General features: G+C 41.3%; 1 protein-coding gene across 1 annotated transcript in view; it reads right to left on the bottom strand.

The window, feature by feature from the left end:
- Positions 1-4,085: 4,085 nt before the first annotated feature.
- The window catches only part of ino80c (INO80 complex subunit C), a 67,450-nt gene continuing 55,723 nt past the window's right edge, over positions 4,086-15,812 (bottom strand). The window contains exon 5 of the mRNA XM_043690054.1: positions 4,086-4,494. Within this exon, the coding sequence (XP_043545989.1) occupies positions 4,474-4,494 (21 nt within the window). The 3' untranslated portion in view covers positions 4,086-4,473. The remainder of the gene's footprint in view (positions 4,495-15,812) is intronic.

The raw sequence follows: 15,812 nt of genomic DNA, 5'->3' as shown, positions 1-15,812 counted from the left end.
ACCTACTGATAATCTGTGAGAAGTTCTCCGTCTGGTGCACTGACTAACAGCCTTGTCAGTCATAAAGGTTCTGCTGTTACATTAGTCATATCTACGTCCAGTTCGGTGACACTGCTGCAAGATAAGAATATTCTAAAAGCTTTTCAAAATTATTACATCAATACACATTCCTAACAGTTTTTAGTTTTGGTGATAGGGAATGAAAAGCTGTCGGCATTTTGTTTTAGCTCATTTCTGTAATAAATTATGGAAGAAATAACTTGGCTGCTAAAGCTTACCTCTCTTTATATTGCAGTCACTGAAAAACACATGAAACATTTTGTGAAGGGCTATTATCAACAAATCTGTGCTCTCTAATAGAAATGGAGCCACTAAAATATTATCTTGGCTTTATACCTCTGTCTGTATAAAGTATTGCTATTGTACTATTTATGTGATTGCTCTGGAGGGGGTTCAGAGAAGCTTCACCAGGATGTTTCCTGGGATGGAGCAGTTTAGCTATGAAAAGAGACTAGATAGGCTTGGATTGTTTTCTTTGGAGCAGAGATGTTGGGAAGGGCACCGATTGAGATGTACAGGAGTAGGGTGGATAGAAAACAGCTGTTCCCCTTCATTGAACAAGGAGGCATAATTTCTAGGTGAAAGTTAGGAGGTTTACAGGGGATTTGAGGAAAATTTAACTGAATTTATTGTCACATGTACCAAGGCAAGAAATACAGGCAGATTACATAGTTAAATACCATAGATAAGTAAATAATAGGTAAACAGTGGCAAAACAAAAACACAGGTACAGGTGAATGCTAAGATTGAGAGTCCATTCAGTATTCTAACAACAGTAGGGTAGAAGCTATTTCAAAACCGACTGGTGCATGTGTTCAGGCTTCTGTACCTTCTCCCTGATGGTAGAGGTTGTAGAAAAACATTGCCAGGGTGGGATGGATCTTTGAGAATGCTGGTGGCCTTTCCTTAACAGCGGGCCTGTTAGATGGGAGGTTAACCTTTGTGATTGTCAAGGCAGAGTTCACCACTGTCTGTAACCGTCTCCGATCTTGAATGGTACAGTTGCCATATCAGGTAGTGATACATCCAGACAGCATGCTCTCAATGGCACACCTATGGGCCTGGTAGATGGATTCTATAGATGGGAGGTTAACCTTTGTGATTGTCAAGGCAGAGTTCACCACTCTCTGTAACCGTCTCCGATCTTGAATGGTACAGTTGCCATATCAGGTAGTGATACATCCAGACAGCATGCTCTCAATGGCACACCTATAAAAGTTGGCAAGGGTATTTGCCGTCATGCCAAATTTTCTCAGCTGCCCGAGGAAGATGAGATGTTGTTGGGCCTTTGTAATCAGCGCATCCACATGAAGAGTCCAAGAAAATTTGTTATTGATGACCACTCCCAGGATGTTGACTCTCTCCACTCGTTCCACCTCTGTGCTGTTAATGCGTAGGGGGGCGTGAGTAACATCCTGCTGAAAGTCAATAATGGGTTTCTTGGTTTTGCCAGTATTGAGAGCTAGGTTCTCAGTGCACAATTTTTCCAGGTCTTCCACCTCCCGTCTGTAGTCTGTTTCATTGCCATCTGAGATTCGACCGACTATGGGGGTGTCATCAGCGAACTTGTGAACGGCATTAGTCTGGTATTTGGCAACGCAGTGATGAGTATACAGCGATTATAGTAGGGGGCTGAATACGCAACCCTGAGGGTGTCCAGTGTTAAGTGTTAGTGAGGATGAAATATTGTCCCCAATCTTCACTGATTGTGGCCTGTGGGTCAAGAAACTGAGGATCCAGTTGCAGGGATGGGACTTGGTGATCTTGGACTAAATTTAGTAGTCAGTCTCGTGGGGGTAATAGTGTTGAAGGCACTGTAGTCAATGAGTAGGATTCTTACATAAGTTGTTCTTGGTGTCAAAGTGTTCCAGGGAGGAGTGAAGGGCAAGTGATATGGCATCTGACTTGGATCTGTTGGTCCGATAGGCAAATTGAAGTGGGTCGAGAGTAATGGGGAGGTTGGAGTTGATTAATACCATGACCAGCCTTTCAAAGCACTTCCTGACCACCGAAGCGGTCATGAAATTATCTTCACCCGGAGGGTGATAGGAATCTGGAATGCACTGTCTGGGTGGGAAGTTGAGGAGGGAGGTCTTACAACCTTTAAAAAGTATTTGCATGAGCACTTGAAATGTCATTATTCAAAACTATGGAACGTGGGACTAGTGTAGATTTTTGTGGATGTAGATTCAATAGACAGAATGGCCTCTGCACTGTTTGATTCTGTTTCTAAGTTTCGCGTTACACTGAAAATGTTGAGAAATTCGAACATTGAGCAATTTCTGAGGGTTTGAGATTTGCCAGCTTGCTATTTATTTTTCTACTGAGTACTGTATTTCAAAACACCACTGGTAGTTGTATTTTAAGTTTAACATTAGCGAACCTCTGCCCGATACTAAATGAATTTTACAAAACACAAAATAGTTATATGAAATGTGTATTCAGAATACTGATATTTCTCTTTCACATACTTGCACATATTTGCATGAAACAAAATATAAATTTTACTCGACTAGAAATTGTGTTTACCCTTTGCTCTTTAAGTAAATTTGAAAAATGATTGATTTATAAAAAAAAAACTGGTCATGGAAATTGATCTGTCCTGGGAAAGTAAATGTTCAGTCCACCCAATCCAAATTTGGCTCAGACAAACCTAATACTGATGTGCAGGCATAAGCCAGGTTTTGGATGGAGGCAGAGGTCTTCAAGTAAAAGTGTAATGCTATAGATACATTAAAACATGATATTATGAAATGTATTTAAGCATTGTTAAAAGCATTGTTTTGATGCTTGAATAGCATGTTTTAAAAAAAACGTTAAAAGGATATTCTCAAAGCATTTTGAGAGATTTTGGGAATTAATGTTAAAGGTATGATTATTACAGAGGAACCTCGATTATCTGAACGAGATGGGTGGAGGCTATTTTTGTTTGTATAACTGATTATTCAGATAACTGATTCAATGCTGTTCCTCTGGGACTCTTGAGTCTTCTGAAGTTTTCTTTTTCCTCACTCAGCCTGTCTTGCTCCCGCTCTCTGTCTCAGGGTTTGTTTCTGAACAGACACACTTGTGTGTAAGGGATCTGCAGCATTGCTGAAGACTGCTGCTGCCTTTGAGGGGTGAGTCTCACGCACACGCGCACACAACTTTTTGACAAGTTCCCATTCTGCCCTGTACAGAACAATGTTGTAGAGATTATCTGGGAAAGGGGGTTTAGGGCACACCCCTGTAGAACTCCAGGGAAAGTGTGGGGACAGAAAGAGAGGGCAGGAGCTTAGTCATTTGGAGACAGTGCCTGGGCTCCCATCAATGTCCTGGACTGTTCTCGGCATTTCAGTAAGCCGAATTCATTTTTAATCAAAAAAGACACAATCAATGTTGTAACACCTCTTTGATGTAATTTTGTTTTGGGACCTTGAGAACATCTTCGGATAATCCGAAATTCAGATAATTAATATTCAGATAATCAAGGTTCCTCTGTATTTGTTACCGAGTGTCCAAACACAATGCCATTGTATTTAATAAGTATATACCACTGAAATGTGATCCCAAACAGGAGATATAGCGATACACAATTTAAAATACATACCTAATCTAAATCACAGGAGAAAAAGACTTCAACTGTGCTAATGTCTCATTGTTGGGACCAGGTTCAAATATAAAGACGTGGGCTGAAGGGCCGATTTTTGTGTTGTACTATATGTTCTATGTTATGTTCTATAAACAAATATGAACCTTATAACTAATTCTGTATACAGGAAAAATAAAAGAATTGAAATCCACAACACTTAATTATGTTAATGATCTCAGATGACATGATTAGACATGGTCCTCCATGTCATCTTCAGGTGAAGCAGAGTTAAAGATGTAGACCAGAGTACATAACTATAGCTTAATTCTGTTTTGCAGTTATACATTCCATCATTTTAATAGAAAACATTAATTCCATATTACTTACAATGCAATAGCAAAATATATGGAAATTTGGGAAGTAATGTTTATTTAAACAATTAAGTTTTACTGGTAATACAGACTGAGGAGCCAAGTGTACACAGATGAGACAATTCAGCATCATTGCTGGCCATATGGTGTAAGTGTGGTGCAGCCAATTTGCATGGGCAATTTTTATAGTCTCTGGATATAACCTGATTAAGTTCCCAACTCTGATTTTGAAACTCTAGAGAATTTTAATTTATTCCTTTAACAGTTTGCTAGAAAACAGCACAGGAATTAAAATGTGTTCTAACTCCTTTGGTAACTATAAAACTGAGGACGCCCTGGTACCCACTTTTACCTTCTCTCAGCAGCTGCCAAAGTGACTTCATGTCCTTTTAAACTGTGTCTACTTGCTGAACATGGCCACTTCTGCTGGATAAACTGTGGCTTCTGTGAAGATTCAATCTGATGCTTGCTTCATACTTTGCTTGACTGAACCTTTGATGGGAAAGAGCTTACATCAAACATTACATCCTAAAACTAACAGCTACTATAAATTTCTTTGTCATCAGATAATGAAAACATTTGAAAGAAATTTATGGCAATAGTTCCAGGCCAGGCTACCTAGACTGACACACAACTAATGTATTGAATGGTCTTAGGTTGACAGCTTGTCAATCTCGTGCCTAAAGAAGGTCACACGTTACTCAGAAAATAGGAGTCTTCGTGGAGTGGAGGTGCAAAGAGATCCAGGTGCACATGCATACAGGAAGGCAGTGGTGTAGTGATAATGTTACTGGATTTGTAATTGAGAACCCCAGGTTAATGTACAGGGGAACATGGGTTCATCTGTGGCTTATGGTGAAATTGAATTTAATAAAAACCTGGAATTAAAAAGTATGTTATTTAATGGCAATCATGTAGCCACTGTCAAATGCTGTAATGCTGATCTAATTCATTAATGTCCTTTTAGGGAAGCAAATGTGCCTATATATGCCATGGGTCTGCCTTATCTGCCCTCAAGACAGTTTAATAACACCCTTCCTATAGCAGGGCAACCTGTATTGTACACACTACTGGAAATGTGGCTTTACCAATGTCTTGTGTAGCTGTAACAATGATATCCCAGTTCACATGCTATAACTAAGTTCGTCTTGAACTTTCTCCAGGACCTCCAATGAGAAGTGAACTTATTGAAACATATAAGGTTCTTAGAGGGCTTGAAAACTGAAGATGCTGAAAGGTTGTTTCCCCGTGAGAGACTGTAGCACCAGACAGCATAATCTAGGTGGCCTAGTTCGAACATAGATGAGGAGGAGTTTTTGCTGAGGCAGCACATCTGGGGAAGTCCTTGCTGCAGAGGGCTATGGAGTCAGTGTTGTTATGTCTGTCTCAGCTTTGAATATGCTTTTTTTTAATCATTTAAGGGAATTGAGGCTTATGTGGAAGAGGCAATAGATTTAAATTGAGAATTATCAGATTAGCCAAGATGTCATTGAATGGCAGAGTGGATATGATTGGCCAAATGCTTACTTCTGTTCCTACGTTTTATGGTTTCCTTAGTTGCATGGTGGCAGCTAAGAAAACCTCCAGGGCTAGGACCTGAAGTCATTTTGCAATTCTTGAAATGCAGGAATAGAGGGGAAAGACTGAAAAGGCCAGGGCAAAGCACCTAAAAATTTTGAACACAAGACAGTGGAGGAATAGTGAAGGTACTGGATCACAAAAACACTGAATTGGAGCATTTTGACTAAAATAAGTAAGACACACAAGTATTATCTAGAATCAATGTATGTATTGGCCAATTAGAATAGTGGTTTCAGTAGTGACACTGCACATTTACAAATAGCTGTGGCAATGGCAGTGCCGGTATTGAATTCAGAAGTGCAAGGTCTAGAAGTGGCAATTCCACTGTTAAAAAAACTGCATCAGGCTTACAGACAATGGAGCACTAAAATTATTACCGAATATGCATTGATTAACGAATTTCCCACATACTGTTGCTCTGATATGGGAGTTCAATCAGCTCCTCAGTTAAGTGCTAAGATGAGACTTAACTTCCTTTGTTCGCTGACTTGTTGGAACATAGGCAAGGAGATTACCTGTATCCAAAGGTGGCATAAGAATTCCTGTGATTAAATACATATGGTTACACTTATACTTTACAGCACATCAAAGTCAGATGCAGTTATCCAATGGCATACAAGCACATTGCCTGTTATCACAATTCCACACAGTTATTAAATTAACCTATTGCAGTTCTGTTTACATACATTATTCATTGGTTCCTTTTAAGGCACATGACTACATTTTTGCGATATCTTAGTTGCTACTCCGATCATCTAGCAGAGATAACATTCTGATTGCAGCTATTTCTAACAGCCTGAGTCTGTTCTGTGTCATCAACTTTTCCACTTTATAACTGCATGAGTAATGTAATCATAGAGTTAAATTCAATCAATGATCTCAATGACAAGGAGAATTTATTGAGGCTCTATGGAGAAACACTATAGCCAAAAGCAGAAGTGGTACTCTAGTCACAGGCAAAATTTACTGTTGTATTTGAAAAGTCAGTTTAACAGACAGAAAAGCCAACAGTCATTACAGGAACTGGTCAATTGAGATTGGAACATTAAGAAGAAATAGGAAGGTACTGACATTACTTGAGCAAGCAGTGAAACTGGGACTGAATCTGGCAATTTTGGAGAGAGGGAGAAAAGTAGAGGGAGGAGGAGAAGGACGTTAATGAAAAGAATTGTATTCAGTAACATGTTCTGTAAATAAAAATGTTATAATACCAAACAGCCGAATACCTGCCGTTCAGGATAAGGGGCTAGCAGCTTCTAAGAATGTGTGCAGATACCTATAACCTAGAGATGCTATGGAGAAGTATCAAATTATGCTCATAGCAGTGTTAGCCTTAAGGATGGAGAAATCACAACCCATGCCCCTCAGCCTTCACAACAGCTAGGGTAAAGAAATAGATGCTGAAGCCACCCAGCTGGATTAAAAGATGAAACTCTATGCAGTTATTATCAATCTGATTCACACGGTCGTACAGTCAACTGAAGTAACCAGCAATTGGATGAGTCTTGAACCTAGAGCATGTGGCTGAGAAGCAAGGGAGCCACCAATTGTACCACAGGCCCACTGGGTTATACCCCATGGAACCACAATTGGAGAAAGTGGTCAGAAATTACAGAATGGAATGGTTTTCTGATAAATAGTCATGCAGTTTATAAATTGCTTTACTCCATGTATAGATTTGGGAGAAATACTTTTTCTCCACAAATCCAACTTGGGAGAGAGTCCCCTGCAAGGTTAGGTATTTATTTAGTGGTGATTGGGTTTTATGAGAGTTATCGCAGGCGACCCTGGAATAATGCAAATGGGCCTAGGCAGCTGACCTGCCTCTGTTCATTTGCATTCAGTTGATCATGTGAAAAAGAATAAAAAAAGAAAGAAACCAATCCTCCAGAGTTCTCACCCTAACCCCTGCTCATCCTGAGACACTCCCCATGTTGTATTCTTACCAACCCATATGCCTCATATCCCCAACATTGTTGCCCTATTCCAACAGTGCTAGCTCACAGCAATCCATGCCACATATGCACCATCTTTAGCCTTTATACTTTCCATGTCAAATCACCTTGTGTATATACCTCAGGCAGCTTTTGGGACCGACATTGATGTGGAATAAAATGCTTAACTGTTATTGACAAATTCACTATTCAAAAGAAAATACACTGGGCAGAATTTTATAGGGCTCTGAATGATATGGGCTTTGGTAAGGAATCTGTGAAAACTTGGATAAGGCCTTTCCTGGTATTGGTGGTAACTAATTGCATTGCTTAACTACACTCAGAGTCAAGATGACATTCTCACTGGGAAGTGGCAAGATGCCTATTAACAGGGATTATTGCTTGTGTTCAGACTCATTAACATGACTCATTTTAATTATGTCATGAACTGCAAGAAGAGTAGAGGCTGAGAATTCCTGAGATAGCAGTCAGACCAGTTACCTGGTGACTCTAGTCCATGGAAGTTGCCATCTGAAATCAAGATTCTCATGGCACTTCTTCAATTCACTTACAGGAAGCATCTGCACTTTGAAACTGGATCTCATTGTGCACTGATAACCATCATTACGATGCTGCTCCAAGGATACTACCCACAGGGACAGGCTCCCAGCTGCAGTTTACAGCTGCTTGCTCACACTCTCACAGCTTTTGGTCTTCTTGAGCCAACCTGCATTCTCACAGCATCACTGCCTTGCTTTGCCATGCCATTTGGCACTTTGCTCCCTCAGCCAGAGCTAACAGGCTCTCATTACCTCAGTTTTGCCTTGCTATTTAGTGCAGACACAAAGCCAGGAAGCATGTCATTGTTGTCAGCAGTCCTAAGTTGGCAAGGGAAACAGCCTTTACACAGTGAGTCCAGGTACACTAGGTCAAGGATGTAGTGATTGTAATGAGGTCAACCAGGTAGACCTCATAAAATATGAATTCCCTGATTGGGGCTGTTAACTTGATCCAATTGGGGAGCTCTGTCTTACATATATAAAAAGGAGTGTCGGAGCTTCTGTTCAATCTGAGAGCTGAATTTGAGGAAGCCAGACTAGTGTTAAGTACTATTCACCTGTAAATAAAGAGTGACTTAGTGACTCAGTACCTGCCTCTATTGTGTTATTTTAGTGACGACGAGAGAAAAAAATACACTGAAGAAATTCTCTCTCAAGTCGTTTTTGAGTTGGGGTAAGCATTTCTGGTATCGTGCCATTATTTGGGAAGTTTGACTCATTCGATCCTGCTGTTGAAGACTGTGCCCAGTATTTAGAAAGAACGCTTTTTTTTCTCAAGTCAAAAATATGGGGCAGATGGAAAGCAAAGAGCAATTCTCCTGACAGCATTGTGAATTTGCAGCTTTTTTTGGTTATTGGAAGCTAACATTTCCTGAGGCACCAGATACTAAAACCTTTCAAGAGTTGACAGATTTAATTGAGGAATATTATAATCCAAGCCTTCTCTAATTCTGAGATGCTATCATTTTCACTCAGCAATTTGAGAATCAAAGTAATCCATGTCAGGATTTTTTTGACAAGGTGAAGAAGATTGGCAAAGACGTGACTTTGGTTAAACACTTCATGAGATGCTGAGAGACTATTTAGTATGTGAGATTAATGACGTAATCATACAAAAGTGCCTATTAGCTGAAGCCCAAATGGACTTCAAATAGGCACTATGAGTGGTTTTGTCATTAGAAAACACAGCAAGTGGAGCATGAATTTATAGGGAATGCCCGATGGAAGTGGACACCCCCTCCAGGCCAGTTGAGTTTGGGGGACACCACTTGCGAAGGCAATTGCATAGCCTCACTCAGGACATATCCTGAACAGAGGGACTCTAGGTCAGCACACTATAACACCCCAAAACAAAGCCAAGCTTCAGCTGAACAGTTAATGTTTTCTTCAGGACCCAGGCCGGAAACCCAGTGTGGTTGTTGCCAGTATGCGGACTCAAGATGGCAGGAGGAGTCCAACTGGATTGAGATTAAATAAGAGAAAAGTGCACACTCTGGAAAGCCCACCTGCATCTGGCTTGGAACACTTAAATTGCTTATCAACATCTAAATCAGAACCAATCAAAATAAATGTCTGGTTTAATGGTCACCTGGTTCTAATGGAGGTTGACACTGGCACGACCATTTCAGTGATTGCAGAACCAATCTTTAAAAAAAATTGCTCCAGACTCCAGCCCTTAAGTTTCTACAAGACCTCAGCTACACTGAGAACCTACACTGGTGAACCTTCACAGATAGTGGGAATAATTTCAGTTCCAGTCTTGTATGAGAAGCAGTTGGTTCAGTTACCACTGATTGTAGTAAAAGACTCCGGGCCCAAGGTTAACAGGACAAAATTGGTTGAAAACAGTTCACCCAGTTTGGCTTGACATTTCTCAATTAGAAAATAGCTGTTTAAGTGAAATACTAATTAAATAGCTGGAAGTTTTTCAGGAAGGTCTAGGGACTGGCAGGGAGATTTGCTAGAGCTGCTTGGAACGATTTAAACTAGTAAAGTGGACCCAGGAACTAATGAAGAAAGACAGCAGTTTGAGACTGGTTCAGTTTGGGAAAAGGAATCAAACAGGGCAGGCAGGAACAAAGCAGAGAACAAGGTATAATTGATAAATTTAATTTATTTCAATGCAAGAGGCCTAACAGGGAAGGTTGATGAACTCAGGGCATGGTTAGCGATACGGGACTAGGATATCATAGCAATTACAGAGACGTGGCACAGATTGACAGGACTGGCAGCTTAATGTTACAGGATACAAATGCTATGGAAAAGGGGGGCAACAGAGGAGGGGGAGTTGCATTTTTGATAAGGGATGGCATTATGGCTGTACTAAGGGAGGATATTTCTGGGAATACATCCAGGGAATTATTTAGGTGGAGTTGAGAAATAAGAAAGGGATGATCATCTCACTGGGATTGTATTATGATCGCCCCATGCCACCAAATAGTCAGCAGGAAATCAAGATACAAATTTGTAGGGAGATCTCCGTTATCTGTGAGATGATGTGGTTATGGTAGGGGATTTTAATTTTCCAAACATAGACTGGGACTGCCATAGTGTTAAGGGTTTAGATGGAGAGGAACTTGTTAAGTGTGTACAAGAAAACTTTCTGCTTCAGTATGTGGGCATGTACCTACTAGATGTGGAGGAGCCTCTTTCCTTTACTCCTCACTCAGGCCGGTGTCTGGGTTTCGCCAATTACTGTGGTGACTTTCCGGCAGGCTCTGAAACTTCAAAGACCCAGAATGCCGCACTAGGGCAACTCTGCTGGAGAGAGAGCGCTGAACCGAACTCACTGTTTATAGCCTGACCAGCGAGTTGGAACTTATCTCCACTCAGTAATCACGACTGCCACCAATGCCTAGGCGATCCCCTCTCTTATTGGTGGGACAACAGCCACCTGGTACCTACCCCACTCGGGCAGTATCCCCAACAGAGAGAAAAAGAGAGCTCAACTGCATATCATGGCCAGCAATCGCCCTTGAGTGGGCGGTTCGAATCATCCTTCGGTCTTTGACACTAAAATTATAGTCTGGGATCTGCTGTGAACTCAGCCAGAACTGGTGTACCCAGAAGGAGCACAGATGGACTCAAATACGAGTTCAAAATTACCAGTGAACTTTATTACAGAAAAAATTCAACTTGCCCAATCCGTACAATACTTCGATGAAACTTGTACTCTATACTATGATATAAAATATAAGAAAACTGGAGCGGACACAGTGTAAATCTTTAACCTTACACAATTTACAAGGTACTTATACTTTAAGAATTACACAACCACCTAACCAACTACTTCAGAATATGAGTGTCCCAGGCCTGGAAAGGGTTCTTATGGTCTCAGAGGGACTTGTTGCTTGTCCGGTGGGCTCCCTCTCTCCCTCGGGTGTTGTTGCAGACTTCCGAAGTCCGAGATCGCAAACAGAGTCGATGTTTTCAGCCCCAAAGGGTAGGTGTCCAGGGACACAGTGAGCTCAGAGGGAGAAGAATGAAAAGGAAAAGAGCCTCGATAGCTGGCCATGCTGCCCCCTTTACCCTTGTGATTCCAAAGGGCCGGCTGGCTCCACCTCTTCGGTAACTCCATTTCATAAAACATTTCCGGTGATTGCTGGGGCCGGTTTAATCTCATCATTCATGGAAACAAAGGGGTCGATACCGCCCCAAATTTACTTAACTGAAGTTTTGATGACTTCATGGAGCCTCCCAAACTGTTTTCAGATTAGAGTAAATCGTTATCCCATTAGCTAGCTAGGCTCCATTGTTCACCGTTTCAGGGTTCTATGCCTGTCCGTTGATACAATGTCTGGTGGATGCCGTTTTGTCGGTCGAGTTGTCTCAAACCTCTGAGGATCTCTATCCTCAGAAGAATGTGTGGCAGGCCTGCTGGGAAATCCTGCCTGCACAGATGCCAGGTTGACAGTTTTTCACAAAAGGCCATTTTCTTTCTGTCTTTCATTTCAAAACTGGGGATTGCCCTGAAAAGGTGCAAAACTTGACCTACTCCTATGAAAAAAGGCAGAGCAAGTGACTGTGGTGTCAGTGAGGGAGCACTTTGGGGCCAGCAACCATAATCCTATTAGTTTTAAAATAGTGATAGAAAAGGATAGACCGGATATAAAAGTATAAGTTCTAAATTGGAGGAAGGCCAATTTTGACGGTATTAGACAAGAATTTTCAAAAGTTGATTGGGGGCAGATACTTGCAGGTAAAAGGATGGCTGAAAAATGGGAAGCCTTCAAAAATGAGATAACTTGAGTCTAGAGACAGTATATTGCTGTTAGGGTGAAAGGCAAGGTTGATAGATGCAGGGAATGCTGGATGACTAGAGAAATTGGAGCTTTGGTTTAGAAAAAGAAGGAAGCTTACATCAGGTATAGACAGCAAAGTTCAAGTGAATCTTTAGACTAACAAGGCAGTAGGAGTATAGATAAGAGGGAAACCAGGAGGGCGAAAAGGGAACATGAGATAGCTTTGGCAAATGGGTTAAGGAGAATCCAAAGGGTTTTCATAAATACATTGAGGACAAAGGGTAACTAGGGAGAAAATAGGGCCCCTTAAAGATGAGCAAGGCAGCCTATGTGTGGAACCGCAGGAAATGGGGACGATACTAAACGAGTACTTTGCATCAGTGTTTACTGTGGAGAAGGATATGGAAGATATAGAATGTGGGGAAATAGATGGTGACATCTTGAAATATGTCCATATTACAGAGGATGTCTTAAAATGCACAGAGGTGGATAAATCCCCAGGACCTGATCAGGCGCACATGAGAACTCTGTGGGAAGCTAGAGAAGTGATTGCTGGGCCCCTTGCTGAGATATCTATATCATCAATATTCACAGGTGAGGTGCTGGAAGACTGGAAGCTGGCTAACATGGTGTCACTATTTAAGAAAGGTGATAAGGAAAAGCCAGGAAACTATAGACCAGTGAGCCTGACGTCAGTGGTTGGCAAGTTGTTGGAGGGAATCCTGAGGGACAGGATTTACATGCATTTGGAAAGGCTAGGACTGATTAGGGCTAGTCAAAATGGCATTGTGCGTGGGAAAGTCATATCTCACAAGTTTGATTGAATTTTCTGATGAAATAACAAAGAGGACTGATGAAGGCAGAGCAACGGATATGATCTATATAGACTTCAGTAATGCATTTGACAAGATTCCTCATGGTAGACTGGTTAGCAAGATTAGATCTCATGGAATAAAGGGAGAACTAGCCATTTGGATACATAACTGGCTCAAAGGTAGATGATAGAGGGTGTTTGTGGAGGGTGTTATGAAGGTGTGGGTGTACTGGGCCTTTAGGAAAGTTTAAAGCTGGCAGAACTACCTGACAGCACCAAGTGTCCTGAACAAGATGTAATGTCATGCTGAAAAAGACACAATGTAACCTTTTGGTCCAACAGCTAGTGTAGCTGGTTGCCTGGAGACAAAAACAAATTTGAATTTGGCCAATCAGTTTAAATTATACCCTAAAAAGATACCAAGCTCCAAGCAAGTTTAAATGTAGTATATTGACAATATTAAAAGCCAACGACACAATCCGATGCTTTGGGCATATAAGACAGGGGGAAAATTGAAAAGTTGGGGGAGAACTGCCAAAAGACCAACAGATGTAGACTGCTGGCCAGAATTGTCTGAGAGATACTTGTCTAGAGAAGGGGTTTGCACAGAGAAAAACATTGACACTAACCTGGAGAGCAAATCTGCAAAGATTCGACAACTGGCTGGTTTAAAAATTTGTATTTTTCAATAAATCTTAAATTGGGGGTTTTATTGGACTAGTATTTTCAAAAGGAAAATAAAAGATAGGTTAGAGAAAGGAGTTGTAAATAGTTGTTAGTTAATTATTCTCTGTTATACTTTAAGAAATAAAGTTGTTAATTTGTACTTTAAATAATTCTTAGCCTCTTGAATTTTCACAGATTACTGCATGGGATAAATCTTTTCTGTGTTGCTGGTTTAAATTAAGCAGGAGGGTTTACCCCATGTCATAACGGTTAGGGGGCTCATCTGGGACATTCTCTGTCTCCTTTTCGGAGTACACATCCACATATATATCTTTTATCATCTTTTCTTGCTGTTGCAAATCTCTTAGCCTTTCAGGACTAAAGACTTCTTCTGACCCTCTGCCTGTTCAGGTTTTTCCTGCATCATTACATCAAACAGGGTGTTGCTAAATGAACCTCAACTCCTTCATCTTTCTCTTTACTTTTCGCTTCATGCTGTGACTTATGGTAGTGGGATCTGGTTACCACACAGTCTGGGAAAATACCAGGTTATTTCTGTTTTAACCCTTCAGTTTCTTGGTCTTCCTTGTGCTTCTCCACAACAAGCGGTGTCACTCCTACCTTGGACCCTGCCAAATCATTCCCAAGAACAAACTGAATTCCTGGAACTGACACTGTCAATCACTCCCACTGTAACTTCCCCAGTATTGAGTTGGCACTCGAACCAGATCTTACATAGGGGAACGCTAAATTTCTGTCCATCTATTCCACAAATTACCACACTCTCAGGTAACAGATCAGAAAGAATGGATATTCACTCACCCCTTACTATCAGCGACTGGTTAGATTCTGTATCTCTCAAAGTTATAACTTCTTGTCCTTCTCCCCCTATTTTTTCTGAGCAAATTTTACCCACAGAGGCAAATTCTTTGCAGAGGTAAAGGTACTAAGTCCATACCCAGCCCCTGCCGAGGCTCTGCAGCTCCTCGGCTCTTCTTGGGGTCTCCTTTACTATCTTCACTAATGTCACTGGCTTAGCTTCTTTTACCACATCTTTTCCCACAGTGTCTTTCTTTAATGACCAGCACTGTGACTTTACATGTCCCACTTTACCACAGTGGAAACACCTGAGGCTTTCCACCATCTTGGGCTTCTTTTTTATCCTGTGGTACAAACCCTTACCAGTGCTCTCTACTCTTGGTTTAGTATTGTAGGATCTCTCCTTCCCCCACATCATCATAACAAGGGTTACCTTTCAGACTGACCAGTAAAGTACCACAAGGATCGTTGCTAGGTCCACTGCTTCTCGTCATTTATATAAATGATTTGGATGTAAGTTTGCAGATGACACCAAAATTGGAGGTGGAATGGATTGTGAAGAAGTTTACCTCAGAGTACAACAGGATCTTGATCAGATGGGCCCATGGGTTGAAGAGTGGCAGATGGAATTTAATTTCGATAAATGTGAGGTGCTGCATTTTAGAGAGGCAAATCAGAACAGGACTTAGAGGCATAGAGATGTACAGCATAGAAACAGACCCTTCGGTCCAACTCGTCCATGCCGACCAGATATCCCAACCCAATCTAGTCCCACCTGCCAGCACCCGGCCCATATCCCTCCAAACCCTTCCTATTCATATACCCATCCAAATGCATCTTAAATGTTGCAATTGTACCAGCCTCCACCACATCCTCTGGCAGCTCATTCCATACATGTACCACCCTCTGTGTGAAAACGTTGTCCCTTAGGTCTCTTTTATATTTTTCTCCTCTCACCCTAAACCTATGCCCTCTAGTTCTGGACTCCCCAATCCCAGGGAAAAGACTTTGTCTATTCATCTTATCCATGCCCTTCATAATTTTGTAAACCTCTATTAGGTCACCCCTCAGCCTTCAACGCTCCAGGGAAAACAGCCCCAGCCTGCTCAGCCTCTTTCTATAACTCAAAACCTCCAACCCTGGCAACATCCTTGTAAATCTTTTCTGAACCCTTTCAAGTTTCACAACATCCTTC

The sequence above is a fragment of the Chiloscyllium plagiosum genome, chromosome 5 (genome assembly GCF_004010195.1).
Source record: "Chiloscyllium plagiosum isolate BGI_BamShark_2017 chromosome 5, ASM401019v2, whole genome shotgun sequence".
NCBI classification, from domain to species: domain Eukaryota; kingdom Metazoa; phylum Chordata; class Chondrichthyes; order Orectolobiformes; family Hemiscylliidae; genus Chiloscyllium; species Chiloscyllium plagiosum.
The sequence above is the reverse complement of the archived record's forward strand: the minus strand, read 5'-3'. Positions and strand labels throughout refer to the sequence as shown.